General features: G+C 42.6%; 1 protein-coding gene across 2 annotated transcripts in view; it reads left to right on the plus strand.

The window, feature by feature from the left end:
- LOC100690150 (vacuole membrane protein 1) overlaps nucleotides 1-11107 on the plus strand; it is a 51771-nt gene extending 40664 nt beyond the window's left edge. For both annotated transcript variants that reach the window (XM_005463009.4, XM_013265974.3), the window contains 2 exons: nucleotides 7084-7186; nucleotides 8250-11107. In XM_005463009.4, the coding sequence (XP_005463066.1) occupies nucleotides 7084-7186; nucleotides 8250-8393 (247 nt within the window). In that variant the 3' untranslated portion in view covers nucleotides 8394-11107. The remainder of the gene's footprint in view (nucleotides 1-7083; nucleotides 7187-8249) is intronic.
- Nucleotides 11108-18815: the final 7708 nt, after the last annotated feature.

Raw genomic sequence — 18815 nt, forward strand, 5'->3', positions numbered from 1 at the left:
GCATCATCCACTGTGAAGTGTATTGTTTTGTAAATCCCATAAACATTTTAATGTGTGCTGTAATTTCACCAGTTGTCATGAGGATGTGTCTGTGTTCTGTGAAAGGAGTCATCCCAGACAGGACCTGACTCAGAGGCCAGCTGAGCAGACGTCCGGGCCCCTGTTACTCCCAGCCGCTCATCCGTCACACCTCAGTCAAAACAGACGCATCATCCCACATCAGCCTAAGTAATGGGAAGGGAGGACAGACTGTGGAGAGGGTTATTTCTGATAGTTCTATCTGAATGATCACCGCTGTGAAAAATAGCTTTATTGTCCAGGTTTGGTTTTTTTAAGGCCTCAGACTGAAAACCAGGGAAACGAGTCATTTTAAATGTGACAACGCAAATAAATATCTACAATCACATTTCAAATATACCGAAAATGCACTTGTACAGTGTCATTTTTGCAAATCTGAGGACTAAATTACAGTCACATTCAACTTTAATGTGATAGCTTTGTGTGTGTGTGTGTGTGTGTGTGTGTGTGTGTGTGTTGTTCAAGAATAGAAAAGCGTGGAAAATGTTCATAAGAGCGTTCACTTTCCATTTTTCCGTCTCTGACCACAACCTCGAGGGCGGACGATCAGAAAATAAATCACAATGATCAGGGATGCTTTCACAGTGCTTTTTTTGGTGGTGATGTCTTTTGTCTTGTACGAACATCATTGGCTCCTTACCTTACACAAGTCTAGAATGGTTCATAGAGGGGATCGGGCATTTGTGGTTGTGGCGCCGAAAATGTGGAACGACCTGTCTCTCCACGTTAGAAAGAACCCAACTGTCACTCTCTTTAAATCCCATCTTAAAACATATTTTCGCCGTTGGCTTTCTATACTGTACGAGAGTTACCCGTTTATTTGAATTGTCTTACCTGTTTGATGTTGTTAATGTTATTGTTTAATTATTAGGTTGTACAGCACTTCAGTCAGCTCGCTGTTGTTATTAAATGTGCTTTATAAATAAATGAAATGAAACATTATTACAAAAACACTCCATCTTCCCAAAGTCAACTTTTTGGGATTTCCTTACTTGGATGACAACAATACATCTCATTTGCTAAAACTTTCACTCTCGCAACGTATAGTTTTGAAGCGGAAGCTATATAGCATCCTGTGGCTTTTAACAGATAGCTAGTAACCTGTGTGGTTACAAAATACTAGCATTTCACATATATGACACACCACAGAGGCACTGTATAGTTCGCCAGTGTACTGTACACACGTATACCTTGTTACCCAGCAACTGACGTACTGCTTTGACTGATGCTTGATTGTCTCATAAATATGTGACCTTGGAGAGTTTCTGTCCTTCACATATACTTAGCGTGGTGTGATAGATTAATTTCCCCACTCTGGTATTTTTGAGGGTTTTCTTAAACCAGAGTTTCCCATTTGTAACTAACTTGTAAGAGCTAGATGTCGTCTCATAGGAAATAATGTCATTATACATCCTGCCATACAACCGTCCCCACAAACCTGACATCACAGGTTAGATGGAGACACCTACATCTCTCATCTTCTCATTCATCTGCCGTTGTGGCCTGAACAGTATGACTTGTCTGGATGCGTCTCAGTCAAGTCTGACTCACTGAATAACCCCAGGGTCCAGGCATGGTTACCGGGGACCCAGACACTCCATACATCCCCAACACCAAGAGAGTTTGTGACCTAAACCTAGGGGGTGTGTGTGTGTGGGGGGGGGGGGGGGAGTCACAGGGACTACAGCAGTGTTTTATGTGAGAGGAATAATAGAAAGCTATAACTGGTCCCCCTAATTTCCTGGCAGCTCTGCGGAGAGGAGAACATGAGTCTCTGCTTCTGTATATGTAGGTGTATGTATGTGTGCTGGCTGACACAGATGGCTGCAGAGCAGGGATGTGATAAACACCCTGGGCAGGGGGATCTCCGTCCAGGAGTGGGCTCCATGCTTTAGTGGTGAAGTCATTGGGAAAAAGCCCGGTCGAACTGGAGGAGGAATAGACACGCACCCACAGGCACACACAGACACAGATTACCTTACAACATTTGCACGTGAATCAAAATTTTCCCGACTATAAAATGAATCGCACTCCTCCCCTAATTCCATTATTTCATTATTCCAACACTTAATAAAGTTCAGTTGGAACAGTAGCAGTTTATTGAGGCATGTAAGCCACGAAAGCCGATTAAAAAGAAATTTGCAGTGTCAGTGTGTGGAAGAGAGATGAAGAGGTCAGATTGCCTCAGGTTAGCGCACCACCTATCCACACTGTGCTTCTCGCAGCGTCGGTGCTGTTATGTTAGGTGTGAACTGTGGCCCTGTGCAGCATTGGGTAACACCAGCGATTGCCTAAGCCAGTTGTTGTGATGGTGTTGTAACCCGTTGGACCTGGCCAGGGTTTGGCTGTCATGTGAGCCCTTGTTCTCTATCTTCCTCTTCCTGGACGTCGGGCACGTGTGTGCCTGCTTGTCATTGCGTGTGTGCTTGGATTTAATTAGCATTAAGAACACAAATTGTACATTTTAAGAGCATCTGCGTTCAAGTGCCTTTGGAGGTGGCGGCCTATGGAAGGGGCATACATGTCAAAGGTCACCTGTGACTCACTGCCAGTGGAATTTGGTCATGTGGGTGTGTGTGTGTGTGGGGGGGGTGTCTCTCTCTTTTTTTGTCTGTTTTTGTCTCTTTTTCCTTTACAACATTAAAACATATTGCTCTTTGAACAGAAGGAGTAAATGATAGTTTATTAAAGACAATTTAAAAAAGGCTGAGTTTAGGTTGCTCCCAGATTAACCCACTGCAGAATGAATCGGCTGCAGGAAGCTTGAGAGATGTGGGGGTTTCCCTGCATATTTCCTTGTTTTCTCAGAGCCTCTTTCCCCCATCCTTTCTTTCCTGATTATTGATCAGGTTGCACCTTATTCACAGTTAAAGAACAGACGCGTCGCAGGTTGTTACAGGTTTAGTGCAACTGAAAGTGATGACAAGTTGAGCACACATGAGGTTTTTTTTTATTTGCATATTTGATGCAATGAATAATTTCACAGTGTTCACGTAATCCATCAAACAAGAAATCCACAGTTTTCTTTGTTCGTCACCCACATTCCTTCGTTTTTCCAAGTGTAAGGATTAAGTAAAGATTTTCTTGATGCACTTCACAGAGAAAATCTAATTCTGTTTTCTTTTACTCTTCACTATTTTTCTAACATTTAGCATTAATGTAATTTTTACTAGCTTCAGCAGAATTATAAAAATGTTCTTTTTAAATAGTTAGATTTTTAAATAATTGAAACAGATGAAGAAGTGTGTGTGGACGCTGATGGCAGTGGCTTTTTTCCCCAGAATGAAATTGGTACCTCGACTGGGGTTTGATGTTCTAACCTAACACTGAGTTTGTAAAGGGCAGCAATGTTGGATTTTACTAAACAGTTTGATTGTCAGTGTTTTGCCTTTTGTCCATGTGTTTATTTTACACAGATGTACAGTGTGACCGCACTCACAAGTATTTGGAAAAATGGAAAAAGTGATTTGGTTTAGTGGTTTTGTAAGAGGATGGCGGTGCCCTGGTTTCTCCTGTATCTCTGGGCGAGCTCTTCAAGTTCAAAAATGCTGATCAGCTTGTGATTGAAAGCATTCTTGAAAAAAAGCAGCAAAGTCATAGTTTTGTTTAAACTCATCGTATCGTATCAGAGAGCTCCAAACATTTAAATCTTGAACTCTCATCACATCCAGGACATTTCCAAATGTGGATTTTCTTTCAGATGATAAATAAAAATTGTACAGCAGGGGTAAAGCTTTTTATGCATTCCTCCTGCTGCGCCTCTTATTGTGAAAAGTTCACAGATGATAATAAATGAATTTGTTTCTTTTACATATTTAGTATTGACTGCTGTATTATAAAAATTTATGAAAGGACGTATTTACTCAGTTGACTAAAAGGAAACTATTCGATGGTGATTATTAATAAGCTGATTATTTAGATATAAGAATACACTGCCTTCATTTGTGCTGGTGTATGAACAGCAGCTACTGTGTGAATATATCCATATAACACACAAAACAAACTTTAAATTTAAAGCCCAAGTTAGTGAAAACCTTTATTTTTTTACTTTTGAAGGGTAACAATTTAATTATAATTATTGTTAATGGTGTTCATGCATGGAGCCTTTTATCATTGATAAATCATCTACATGTTAGGACTCAACAATAAAACACTATTTTATCTTTAGAAAAAAAATTGACAAAAGTGCCGTCTTCTGTTTAATTTTTGTTTTGTTCGTTTTATAAATTTGTCACTGCTGTTTGATATCTCTGAATGTGAACACACGGATGATTTTCATGTGAAATACACAAAACTTTTGCTCCAGTTTTTATCATTGCATGATGACAAGCTAATGGACAAAACTGTAATTTTATTGTTCACATGTTAAAGCTGATTATTTGAATTAAATACAACAACCTGAAGAGGATTTTTGGTATTTTATATTCTAATGAGCTGAATTAGTGCTAACATGTAGATTTAGTGACATTTCCTAAATAAAGGTGACCAGAAAAATGTAGACATGGCCAACAGTTTTTTTTAATGAGCATTTTCTACTTGGTATAATAAATTGACAAAAGCTTTTAATGTAAAACTGAGACTCTGTGCGGAAAAAAAGTGTATTAGGTAGTTTGTTTGTTTTTTAATTAAATTATTTGCTCATTCTTCGAGGCCTCAGTGCTTCTGAGTTTTCTTTACTCTTCACTGCTCGCACAGAATTTGAGCAAAGCTGCTGTTAAACTTTGTTCAGGCTTATTTTTTGCCACATTTAATCCTTTTGCTGTTTTTATCCACTTTAACTCTGAAACATCTCTAAATGTTCTCATTTGAAGTAAATAGAACTTTGACAACAGTTACTTTGTAAAACTTTGGCTAACATGTATATAATTCATGCACAGGTGACACAAATCTTTCATTTATTTTCAGGTATCAGAAAGTCTAAGTTAACCTTCTACACTTGTTCCACACACACACACTCACAGGTAAATTACAAACACACTTACAGTAGGAATTCTTAAATCCAACAATTTCTCAGCACCTTGTGTCGAAAGTGAAAATATATTCCCCAAAAAACACAAAGTCACTTGATATTTAATGGGAAGACCAAGAGAGCGTCCTCACTCTGGCATTAAATTCTTGTTTTAGACTGCTAGCTTTGAGCTTCTTTGTTGGTGGATTTGCCCTGGCTCATGACTCAGTGTTGCTCATCGTGTAGGAGATGATTCGCCCGCCATTTCTGAAAACTGTTTCTTTCCTTCTTTGTTCTTGCATGTTTACTTTTATCTGCTTTTAACTCCTGTGTTTTCTAGTCGTTGTCCTCAGATTCAGCGTCTCATCCAGGTTTTATATTTTAAATAAGTTTGGTAAGGTTGTGCGTGTGTGTGTGTGTGTGTGTGTGTGTGTGTGTGTGTGTGAGAGTGTAAGAGGAATTTTGTGAGATGGGGGATGGGAATAGCAGAGGCTTTGTTTCCCTCCAAAAAGATTTTTGATAGTGTGTCCTTAGCATTTTCTATTGTGTAATTTAAAGCGTGATCCATCTGTTAGACTTCCTGTCTGCTTTGTAACCATTCACATGTAGGATATCCATTACCTGTTATAAAGTTAATCATTACTAAAAGGCTTCCTCATCGTTAACTCAATCATTTGACACAATCTTTTCTCTTTTTTTTCTCACCCTCAGATAGCAGATAGGTGTGTGTACATTGTGTGCGTTTGTACGTGCGTGGAGGTAGGGAGGGACGGAAACGACAAGCCTCCTTCAGAGAAAGTTATCAGCTATAAACTCAACCGTATGTGACATGACTGCCCACGCAAACCTGTCTGAAAATCTTTGATGGGTCTCTGAGCTTTGAAGATGCCTTCCCAGTACGAACAAAAGAAGTGGAACAGAGGGAATGCTTTGAAACAAAAGCTCAGAGGATGTAGCTGACGGTGTATAGCTACAAAACAGAAGAAGTAAAGGTCTTTAGTATGTATTTGTTCAGTGATTAATCACTAACTCCAGCCAAGGGATGGGCCACTGATTTGCTATTCTAGGGCATTCTCTGCAGTCTCTCACGTCTTTTTTTTCTCTTCGAGTGTGTGTGTGTGTGTGTGTGTGTGTGTGCGACAGAGAGAGAGAGGGAAGGGGGTTCAGTAGTATCTTGTAGTTGGTGGCTAAACCTTGTAAAGGGTTTTCCTAATATGGGCCGTCTTACTGGAGTTCCCTCCCCCTGTGGGCCATCCCCCCAGGTCTCAGCCAGTGATGACACAGCGTGGGTACGACTCACTTCCTCATTAATTGGCTGAAACCAGTTCTTACAGGAACCGCCTGTGATAAATGTGAGAGTTCTGAGAAGTCATTCATTTCTCCTCGCTGCAGCGGCAGAGGAGGCACTGCAGGGGAGTTGAACGAGTTCACCGATGTGTGTGTGTGAGCGAGAGGGAGGGGAAGTGGAGTGTGTGTGTGTGAGAGGAGAGACACAGCGGAGTGGGAGAATGTGGGTGACTACTGCTGCCGCAGCTGCCGACTGAGAGCCGGCCAACTTTACTTCAGCTGTTTTAATCTGTTTTTTTTCTTTTGTTTTGATTTTTAAAATTTTCAGTTTGTTACCGAGTGCTGCTGTTTTTTTAATTTTATTTTGTTTTATTTCTACAGCTGTGCTAGTCTGTTTTTCTGTGTGTGTGTGTGTGTGTGTGTGTGTGTGTGTGTGTGTGTGTGTGTGTGGGGGGATGAGCAATGAAGGGATCGCACTCGCTGCTCTCTCCGTCTTTCTCTCTTCTCGGAGAGAGGAAGCAGGCGAGGCCGACACTGTACAGGAGACAGGACAGCGTGCCTCCCTTTGTTGCTGCCCTTGGGCTGGTGAGTAACAATGATGTGATGTGATTTGTGCCCCGCAACCCCACCCCCTCCCTGTTCTTTCCCCAATGCATCCCCCCTCCACCCTCTACCTCTGTCTTTCTCTCTCTACACCCCCCTCCCCCCACTCCTTTTCCTCCTCCTCCTCCACCACCACCACCAACCCCCACCCCTGTTGGTGGAAACAGAGCTGTTCCACTGCTGGGTGCGGCACTGCAGAAGCCCTTCAGGGAGTACTTGGAGGCCCAGAAGGCCAAGCTGCACCATCTCACTGGAGAGGGGATCCCAGCTGTAAGTACAAGGGGCCTCAGCGCCCAGCTTCTATTCATTCATGTTTGCAGCCTAACAAAAAGTGGAACGCACCCCACTTTCTCCAACCTTTTTTGTTCCCTTTCCCTCCACTTTGTTATCCCGTTCTTATGCCTAACTCATTTTCTATAATAGGCGCACCTGTTTTACTGTTCTTTTTATTTATTTAAAAAATCATTATTTGATAATCCGCAGTTGTGATGATGTTGTGCATTTTATTATAATCTGTAGAAATGACACGGGCCTGTTCAGGGATAGAATGACAAAGTAGCTTAGCACTGCTGGGCGGGCTTGAGTTCAGGGAGGAGAAAGAGGGGGAGAGGGGCCAGTGTGGGGTCTGGCTTCACTTGCTGTATTGAAGTGTACTACTGTAGCACTGCTGACTCATGCTCGATCTTACCAATTGGGAGAGTGTGTGCGAGCCTGGTCACTCCCCTATGTGTCACACACAAACACTTGCACTCAGTGCCCCGCCTGAACCCGGCACTGACTGTGGAGCGGGGCGCCCACCCCCTCCGCTAGTGACAATCCATCAAAACCCCCATCTGGGGGAAAAAAGAGCCAGTTGTAGCTTATTTGTCGTTGAAAACTTTGTTCCTCCGGCTCTTTATTTCCCACCTTTCTCTCGTTCTGTGTGATTCAAGTGATTGAGTGAAAATATTTTTTTCCTTTGAATTCTAGGAAGGAGAAGAAAAGGATAGACTTTGAGTTGCACAAGGACAGATTAAGGCATTTCTAGAACAATGTTCCTTTTTTCTTGTAACTTGAGCCTTCAGCAGTTACAGGGTAGAAGCGAGGCAATTTAACTTGGTGGAGGCAGGCTACAGGCTGGGGTCAGCGGGGGCGTTAAGAGGGAGGACGGTGGGGGCTGCCGCGTGTTTTATTACCCCTGATCTCTATCTGTCCTGCGCATGGAGCTGGATCCCCACCTAGCCTACAGCATCAGGAGCAGAAGGGAGAGCAGTGTGTGGGGCAAAGAGGGGATTGTTCTGGAGCTTACTGACAGAGCTCCTCTCTCTTCTGTTCTCTCTGTGGTTCCTGGCAGGAGGAGAGCTGGCTGTCGTGGCTCTTTGAGAAGGTTGTGGTCATCATGGTATGCTTCTTTGTCTGCTCCATTGTCAACTCCATGGCTCAGAGCTACGCCAAGCGCAAACGGCAGGAGAAGTATTCGGAGAGCAAGACGGAGTGAAGGCCAGCTCGAGATCAAATTGGTCCATCACCTCCAGGCTGCTCCCACTCCTTTCCTCCTATCTGCTTTTCCTCCTGGCTGATCCCCCGCTGTGTATTTAGGGAAATATGAGCCCCATCTGGTTTCTCTCTTGTGGTATTAGCGACTTGGACTTCTATTTGCTTGTTTTCAAAAGCTTTGCATTTGGTAGTGATTTCTGTGATAGTTCTCTGTAAGGTAGGTGTTTGCTGGGCTGCATGTGAGCGCGTGGAAACTGCTGTGTTGTTTAAGCATTAATGTTGGTGCTTTTAGGAGCTCCATGTGATAATTCTCCCCAGTAGGCCTTAAGCTGCACTGTTTATTCCACTAGTGTTTATTCCACTGGATTTGTGTAATCTGAATAAGCTAGCATCGTTGGAATCGTATCTTATAAAACCAGCACAGAGTTTGTTTGTTTTTTTTTTTTTATTTGGTTAAGAAACAATGACTTATTGTGTATCTCTCCCAGGCTCATAGGAATCCTGTATTTATGCTGGACTGTAGCTCGGTGTCAGTCAATGGTAACTCTTCTTATTTCTATATGTTGTTGAGCTCCAAGTTAATTGTAGTAGAGATGTTAATAGATGGTTCCAATTGTAAATGGTGCTTTAGACAACTACTTCTTCTGTGTGTACAGTAAAGCGCTCTGTAGTACTTTTGGAGAGAAATGATAAATCAGCCATGAATCACCCGCTGGTCCCTTTGTCTGCCCTTATTGTTCTGCTTCCAGGAAGAGAGCGCATGACTCAGCCCGGGGCTACTTTACCAGATGCAGCCGTATATTGAATCAGATCTACAACTGTGCGCGTGCCTGTGTGTGAGACTGAGAGCAAGACGGAGATAGTAGGTCGTGTTGGCATGGCTGCCACATTTGTTGCTCTCATTTTTTGTTTTTTTCTTATCTTTTATGGATTAAAGCAGATTGCGCTCCACTAATAGCCTGGGAGTCTGCCTGGAAGTCGGAGCGATAGCCGCTGATCCCTCACACTTAGAGACGATCTGTGTTATGATGTCAGATGTTCTTCTTTGTCTTCTTTTTTTAAAGCCCTCTTCTCCCGCACGAGGACGGCAGGCTTGTGTTTGATATTACGCGAGCAGCTCTTAAAGCAAAACCACTTCTATCACATTTTTCTCTTTTTTTCTTTTGCTCCCTGGATAACGACAGTTGGCTCTCGGTGTCCGCGGTACCTTCCTTTTTTCAGTAATTGCCAGTGAAATGTGCTATTTCTTCTCCCTCTCTGTACCGCTGTTGTGCTACGCTGGACTGAGCGCAGCGGGTGCTAGAGCAGGCACAAGCAGCGGGGGAAAAAAAACCCTCAAGTGCACAGTGAAAAGCGTCTGTGCCGTTACCTCAGCTGAACCCTCGAATGAACTCGTTGCACTGCCCCAGTCACGGAGCCAGGAGACGAATCACTCGAGTAGATTCAAAACAGAGGGGCACTGTTGAGCGAGCTGAACCCTGCGCTCTGCACCGGCTCTGGTCGGAACATTCACATCTCCTCCTTTCTCCTGTCGGGGTAAGTAGGATTAGGGCTCTTTCTCTTTTCTTTTTTTTTTCCTCCCCCCCTTTCATTGTTGTCGTTTCTGTACATGCATACGTCTCAGGCATGTCCGTCACACTCTCGGCCTGTCAGATAGCTTATCAGACTGGTGTTGGCTGTTAAGATTGCAAGGCGACAACAGTCTGTAGGCTGTCTGACATTTCGGGCTCTTTCATCTGACCAGCATCCTGTTTTGTCCTCCTTCTGTTATTGTCATTGTTTCAGTTAGCATCAGTTCCCATTTAGAGGTGTGTGCCACGATGTCACTTCCCTTTATCCCAACCGCTTGTGAAACGTCGGCGATACGGGTCTGTTATTTATTTCCTCCGTGCTGACGTCTGTGAGGGTTTTTCTGTCGGTCTGTGTGAGGAACTGTGAATTCACGTGTTTGCAAATGCACACGTAATGATGTCAGCAATGTACTTCTGTTTATGTGCACTTCTGTGTGAGTGTTGGCTCTTTCCTCTTGAATTTCCAGAGAATCCAGACGGTGTACACCTTATTGCAACACATCATATTGTGACACTCTGTGCTAGGTATGGTACATGCAGTGCTTACCCAGCTTTCCCCTTCCTTTTCACACTTCCCTGTTCTGTTTTACTGAGAACTTTCTTCTGTTGCTCAATATGTACTTTTTCTTTTGTAGCAAGCTGCATTTTATTGGAACAGCTCTTTGAGGGGGTGGTTTTTTTTTTGTTTGTTTTTTGTTTTTTTGTTTTTGTTTTGTTTTTTCCAACAGCCACACATCGGTAATTACACAAAGCTGAAAATCATTGCTTGACCAGTGAATGCTTGTGCTGCACAGACACATTTTATTTTAGGTTCGTCTTTTTCGAGAATAGAGCAAAAGCTGCAAACGTACTCCCGGTGTAGCAAAATCACGCTGGAATGGCTCGCTGGCTTAAAAAGTGCTTTTCTTGGCACGTTCAGCACGTCCTGTTCCATAAGGGAGCCCCCTTTTGGCATTACAGTGTGCGTGTGTGTCTGTGTGTGTGCGTGCGCGCATGTTTGTCTAGAAATTCTGCTTATATTTCTATGTGTAAGTGCCTGTATTTCTTGTTTAATATGTCTGTACCTGTGCTATTTTTAAAGGTGTATACACTGTTTTTTTTTTTTTGTGTTCTACTTTTTCTAAATAAAGTCTATTAAAACGAGGATTTGTATTCTGTTCATTATTCGATAAGTCTTGACCACCCGGGTCGCCGTTTACCTTCAGGCCTCCGAAGAATCTCACGTGTCAGCCAAGAAACTGGGACTGGGAGGATACCGAGTCCATCACAACTCCGATTTCCACGTCTAATGTTTCAGATCCAAACAGTTATCACATTACTGATTTGCCCTCTCTACACTGACATCATCTCCATTTCAGATTCTAAGCTTTTGCTGAGTTTGGGCTCTCATCACAAATTAAAAGTGTACTTAATCTGAACAGCCTCTCCATGAAGTAGTAAAATAATACTGCATCAGTTTTACATTATTATTAATTGCTGTGACACTCCCATAACCCTATACTGCATACTAAATAGATACATAATACCCTATGCTTTGGAACAGACACAGCTGCATAAATACTAAAATATTTATGAAATGTCACATGACTTCTGTGTGGTTATGAAAAAATAACAAGAAGCCAGTGTTGGTGGGTGTGTTTGAACACAGCGTGATCTTGTGTCCTGAGGTCAGACGTGTGACCTGCGCCGAGTCCTGTCCCGTTCCCAGAGCAGCCACACCCAGAGCACCATGAAGATGACTATTTCCACCCACCCCACCCTTCCCCTGGGCTCTGGCTGAAAACCTAACATGCAAATCCTGCCTGTCTAAACAGGTTGGGGGACTGATAGTTAGGCAGTGACACTGCTTTTGTCCTCTCGCTCGTCTCTCCATATGCTGTATAAACTATATTACAGTTAAATCTGGTGGCGCTGCTTTCTTTCTAGCACCCTCCTGCCTGCCCATGGCTCGCCACCCCCTCACTGTCTCTGGCTCTCCAGTTTGTGCCCCTCCTTTCAGCACGCTAAACACCCAGGGATGCTGAAATATCACTGACTTCATCCAACACCCGCCCACCCGCAAGCCCACTCTGCATTTGGTTATCCACTTAGTTCCTTTCACATTCTGTCTCATTACATTATGCTGACAATGTGGATTTCTTTTCTTTCCCTTTTTTTTCTAATTCAGAATCACATTAAAGCCCTTCGTTTTTGTGAGCAGCGGTCACGGGATCGTGTCGGACCACAGTGGAGTGAGCAGGCGGACCAAATGGTACAAAGATGCCTTGCAAAGGAAAGTCACGCCGTGAAAACACGGAAAAACCGAACGAGCCCCAAACACTATCGATCACAAGACACTGCCATATGAGAAGGATTTTGTGACATCATGCCCTGTTTAGGACGACAACTGTGCTACAATATGTCATTTATGTACAGAATGTGATGTAAAACTTAAACCTGGAGTAGATGTGCACTCCATTCAATTCCCAGCAATTACGAGACATCCTGTGTTCGATAGTTAACTTTTTTTAAAATAACGAGAAAAACGTATAGATTTAATACTTTTAATAATTGAGATGATTTTTATTTTTATGGACATAAATTATTATTCAGTGCAGAGTATTTTACATCCCACAGATAAGCATGTTGATGTTTGGCAATATTAGACTACAAAATTATAAATGTTACTATGGGGAACGTAAATAATAAACAGGTTCAGTGTTGGATATATGAAGTTTTAAAATAAATAAATAACATTAGCATACATATTAATACAGCTACATTTTTGTACCTGCTTACACAGATATAAATGCAAATATAGAAACAAATAAAACACACACGCAGCAGAGACAGCAGCAACCACCGCCAAACCCAAACCTTTTCATTTTTTCAACTTGTTGCATTCAGTTTCAGCACCAACTGGAGCAGAAGCCTCGGTGGGCTGAACCAGCATATTCATGTCGAGAACTGACCAGTTCAACACCGTCTCCTTAACCCTGCCGTGCACGTTTCCATGCGCGCACACGTCATAACCGTGGTTAGTTATGAGCCCCAGTCCTAACGGCCTTGTTGTGGCTTTGGCATGCCAGGATCAAACGGGCTTATCAGCAGCTTCAGACTCCTCATAACTCACTCCATCTCCATCTAAGAGGAGAGATATGGGCCTCGGTTGGTCTACCCGCAGCGATGGAGGAGCGTCTAGCTGAAGTATCAACACTTACTTGGCTGGCCTGTGGTGTTAATGATTTACAATTACCTAAATAAAATGGCTCAAATAATTACCACGTGATGATGTATAGTTTCTCAGATGGAACAAAACACATCTCCGTGCCCCGAGCTGAACCTAAATTATGTGTGGGTATTTTAACAGAGCATAATTTGGCAGAAGCGTCTGCTTTTCCTGCCCACACAGTGCCAACGGAGCAGACAGCCTAATGGCTGATGCCAGGTGGCCATGTCGGGGCACCGTGACGAAACACACATCCTCTGCTCTTCCGCCTGCCTTTTCCTCAAGCCTTTCAAACTTGAGGACTGACTTCAAGTCAGTGCAATGTTTTAAAATGATCTGAACTTTTATATTGATCGGTGAATTTCATTGCGCGCTCTCTCTACTTATATGCAAGTGAAAAGTAAAGAATAAACTTTGTGTTTTTATTACACTCTGGGAAAGGATCTTCACAGCAATTTGTCACTGATCAGTCTTTTGTGTACCACTGTGCCAAGGCTGCTCTTGCAAATGAGCCTACGTGTCGTAACAGGACAGAGAGGACTCGTAGTAAACCTGCATGAATGGCTCGTCACGTTTTTTCACAGTTTGTCCTACCTTCATGTCCCAGGAATTTTGCCAAGGAAACTGCGTCATTCAGGTGTGGCATACGTACAAAGAGGACGTGAGCGCCGTGTTAAGATTAGGAAACACAATAAGGCAGAGCATGCCTGAGAGTAGAATGGGCGTAAAATCGCCGAAATGTACCACATAGCCCAGCACACACTGTTCGAAACTGCACACCCCCTTTGATGTGAGTATCACTGAGTCAACCTTTGGAATGCCTGAAATCTGACAGAACGGACTCTCCTCCGCACGGGGTTTGATCCTCAGGTGCCGAGGGCTGCTTAAGCTCAGCTTTACGCGTAAGTGCAGGTGTCTGTCATGACATGATGCCATCTAAGGAATATTACAGGAATGCCTCACAGTGCCTTCCGAGCATGCCATTCATGCTGCTAACGTGCCTTTATCCTTTTCCATTTCAAATTAGGCAACGCTAGAAAAGAACCAGAAAAACCGCCAGTAGCTGATTTTGGAGAAAGTGCTGTAGGGTACACTGCGGACGTGAGGAGACACGTTCACTTACTGGGGGACTGGGACAGAAACGGAGACAGGTGACGATCCTGGATGGGTTTAACAGAACCACCTTTACTGGTGGCGCCCCATACTAGAGAGGAGGTCAACAGTCCTGGATGTTAGCAGGATTACCTCCTCACTATGGCCCTGCTGCTAGGGCCTGTGTGCAGGCTGCTGTATGCATTACACAGCAGAAAGCCTGCCTGCTCGCTCTGTGAAAGACTGTTCTTACTGTCAGAGGGGAAAAGGGCTTCTGTTAAAATCTAAAAATTGGTTTAACATGTTTACACACTAGCTACTGTTAGCAGTTTAAAAAGGAGCTTCTGGTGATGTGTTGTGTCAGGAGCAAAAAACTTGCATATGACACCACAGCCTCTGTGCCTAGATTCTGACATTAAAATCATATGACATTACTCTCTAAAAACCTAAACTCTCATCTTTTGTGGCATTCTGCTCAGAGCTAATTTTAGTCGTGCCCTCATTCTCTGTATGTGGCTTGTTTACGCATGCGATGTGGTTATATGAATCGTGCCTGTGCTGCAATCAACCACACACAGCAAACTAAACCGGACACACACATGCCAGACTCCACTACTCCAATGTGCCGTGTGCCCACATTCATGTAGACCTCTCAGAGATACTCCACAAAAATAGCTTTCTGTGGCCTGTCTACCAGTCTCACCTCCAGATGCTTTCCTCTTGGTTTCCTTCGTAGTTTCAACACTGAGCCATAACTCCCCTTTATCTCTGAGAAAGGACCATGGAGTTTAGGCAGTCTAGTTTTTTTTTTTTTAATAAATCTAACAGGAAGTTCTCAATTATTTGCTTACACCAGTGTTTGACTGTAGTCTATCTTGTAATACAATCAGTATCTTGGGGGAAATTACATTTCTTCAAGGAAATTAAACATTTATTGTCTGACTACTTTTTGCATTTTCCACCAAATATTTGGTCTGTGGGAGACCATTGTTACGAAAAACACTTCTGATTACAAAATCCCAAATTTTTGGTTAGATTTTTTTTTTGGGGGGGGGGGTGTAGAAATAATCTTGCATAAAGCCTCTATATTTGCAATAAAAACCTATTTATAATAAAAATGCTAATATTTCAAATTAGCCATCTCTAAAGGACTTTTTTGTTTGATTTCATGTTCATCCTGATGAATCACAAAGTCAGAATTACATTTAAATATTGTTCATCTTGATTTTAATTTCAAGGAAGAAACAAAAAAGCCCCCTTTTGATTGCAGTTATCAGCAGGTACTATACAGTTACAGGGGAATGCCTGCCATTATAATAAGAAGTCTTTAAAGGGCAACTGTGTTAGTTAAATTAGTGTTGCACTGCGCTAACCTGACGCAAACACTGTGCTTGAACCCACACTAGTGACTGGTGGCCCTTTGCTGTGCTACAGGTGCGCAGATGCCAGATGCATAGATAGCTGACTTTTCAACGCTCACTTTGCAGTCTGTACTTTCTTTTGGAAAATAAACTTCCCCACCCTCTTTTGTGCGTCAGTAAGTGTGTCGGTTTTGCTGTCACCTTTTCACTAGATCTTGCTGCGATCACACAGCTTAGTCACAATATGAAAAATTGGCGTCAATGACAGGGCTACTGCATAGTTATAGGGGAACACCTGCCATTTAAACCAGAATCATAAAAATTACGCTGTTTTCTTGTGTCACTGCCGTTTATTGTTCACATAAAACACATGGAGTAGAGCCCCCCCGCCCCCCACGAGTTTCTCAGTAAACCACAGGTGTATGCATTCAGCAAAAAAAGAAAAATGAAGATGCTGACAGCTTTAACCTTCAGTTTTTAAATTAATGGCTTTCCATATTGACAAAGTCCAAACACGAGAGCACAACGCAGTCAGTTGATATGCAAAGTGATTTTGAACAAACACAATCCCGACCTCAAGTCATCACGCAGACCCACAACAGAGCGCCGTGACTTTCTACCAGTGTCTCTTCTGTTCTTTTGTAAACATAAACAAAGCTAAACAATAGAGAGAACACACACACAGAAATCCTATTTTGTTACCCGGTGCAGCTGGTTTTGATCACTGGGTAAAGCAAAACAAACTATCAGATGGATTTGAGGCAGCGCTCAGAGTAACGCTACCCCGCGAGGGGCATTTCCTCAACCCCGCAAACCGCTCCGGCACATAAAAGAAGCCTGACCTTGTGGCTCCTAAAGTGAAAGACATGCTGGGAATTTCGTCTGTAATCATTGTCACTTTTCCTGCAGTATGCAGGAGGTCACGCATAGTTGAAGCGTTCAAAGACGCACTGTCTTGCAAGAGGCTGCGCATTTATGCTAACTGCTTTCACTTTGTCTGAGGAAAAGTGACTGACTGATATAAAGTGTATATTTTTAGCCCTTTATCAGAGAAATAGGTTGAAAATCCACTGTTTAATTTGCGATATGTGATCCTAATAGTTTTGCTGTCACAGCAGATGCACGTGGGTTGATTGGAGCCTGTGCTGAATTAACTTTCAGACTCTTCCCTTTCTTATTGTGCAGAATGCTGTAAGTGCACAGTTTGACACTGGAGCGACTTTTTCCTGTCTTCACCTCATATTTAACACTGGGAAAGTAATTATGAGCCAATACAGGATACAGCTTAAACAAACAGAACATACATTAAAGAGGCAGCCCCCCCTCCGAGATCAGATGTTTTCCTCTGCCCTGTAGTGCTAATTATTCTATTAGACTGTTGTGGTGTGGGTTGCCCAGGTGTAGAGCTGCCTTCTCTTGACTAAACTAAAAGCAAATGGCGCTTTCCTTATGCTGTTCAAATCACCCAAAACTCAGCAGCAGTGTCTCCTTCTGCTAATAAAAATGAACTTTTTCTGAGCCCTTTTAGGCAGGAACTGTTTTTTTTTTTTAACCAAACTACACCTGTCAACCACATTACCACACAGGAGGAAGTGTGCATCTACCTGTGACGGTGTAACAGAGTGCAAACACTGGTATTGTTCCTCTCAGCTGGCTGAAGGCACCTGTTGGTTGGCCAGTGTAAAAAGGAGAAAGAAAATAGTTCCCACATAATGCTTCTCACAAAGTTTGGGTTTTTCTTTTCCTATTGCTGTGGTTCTGTCATATCCCAGAAAAGGAAGACATCTCTACAACCGATATGTCCCAAACCAGGTTGTTCACACCAAAGTATTTTTCACAGATAGCCAGGGTGAAAACATACCAGATTAATGGTCTCTTTAAGAGTGAATCTGTGCGGTCCTCAGTGAATCTGATCATTATGGATTTATTGAGTTAGCTTTAGTTTTGATACCTTGCTGAGACCCAGCTGGCAGTGAAACACACAGTATATTTATGTATTTTACTGTATATTTACTGTGACAGATCAGACAGGGCTGAATAAACCGCTACGTACTGTTAGCCTTTCCTTCCAAAAATGTTGTCGACATTAAATTTCTTTTTTTTACCGCTTCCCTGACACACACACACACACACACACACACACACACACACACACACACACACACACACAATCCTTTCAAGGACAACATGATGATGACTCACGATGAAGACATGGAACAGTTTGACACTTCTCAACAAAAGGACAAAAAGCAGAAGTGTAGTAGGCTTCTAAATACAATGTGAGGAAATAGCAACAAGTTCTCATTCCGCTTCTTTCTACAGGTACCGCAAACATCACAGGGTAGCATGCAAGCTTCTCTCAATATAGCGTCAACAGCATGGCCATAAACGGCCTCAGGCACAGATGCTCATGTGCTACCTCTGTGTGAACTAAAACACCACAGGGTTTCCTGTCTGTGTACTCACAACAGGAAGGTACACTTACCTGTACTGCTTTGATATCTCTGTATCAGTGTAGACAAATTCTAGAGGACATCCTGAAGCTCTAAGCCAAAGGTGGCACAACATGTTTCCTCATCAGTACGATACAAAGAAATTCAAATATATATTAGCATTTGGTGCATTTTGTAATGATTTTGGATTGGATGAAAGCGCGGCAATACAGCATGAATAAACAGGCAGGTTTCAGGATGGATGAATGAATGAGGAGAGGAGAAAAAAGAATTGCCTTTTTCTTGCTGCCACCTACTGGTAAGAAAAAAGGGGGGATTGTATACAAACCCTGTCCTGAAATACCTGAAGAAGTCACAAAGAGCAGAAAATGAGCCTCTTATACTTTGGAGCCTTTATAACAGCAGATATTTTGACTCAGATGAGCAATGATGGCTCATGTAAAAAACAAGTGTTTCAGTCCGGCAGAATGACACTGAACCATCTGGATGGAAGTCATCATCATTATTATTATTATTCACACCCCTGCCCCTTTACTGTTTTGACAGAACATTTGGCCAGTTGTGCCTCAAGTAGGTCAAAAACCTGTTCAGGCTAAACAAGTGGTGCTTATAAGTTTATTAAACCACAACCCAGCTGTCCTCAATTAAGAATATTAATAATTACCAAAATGATTTTTTAAAAATGTTTCTGTATTGGTTAATCCAGGAGTTTTTGCAAACTCATGAATCAAAATGGTA

This window comes from Oreochromis niloticus, linkage group LG10, assembly GCF_001858045.2.
Source record: "Oreochromis niloticus isolate F11D_XX linkage group LG10, O_niloticus_UMD_NMBU, whole genome shotgun sequence".
Lineage (NCBI taxonomy): Eukaryota > Metazoa > Chordata > Actinopteri > Cichliformes > Cichlidae > Oreochromis > Oreochromis niloticus.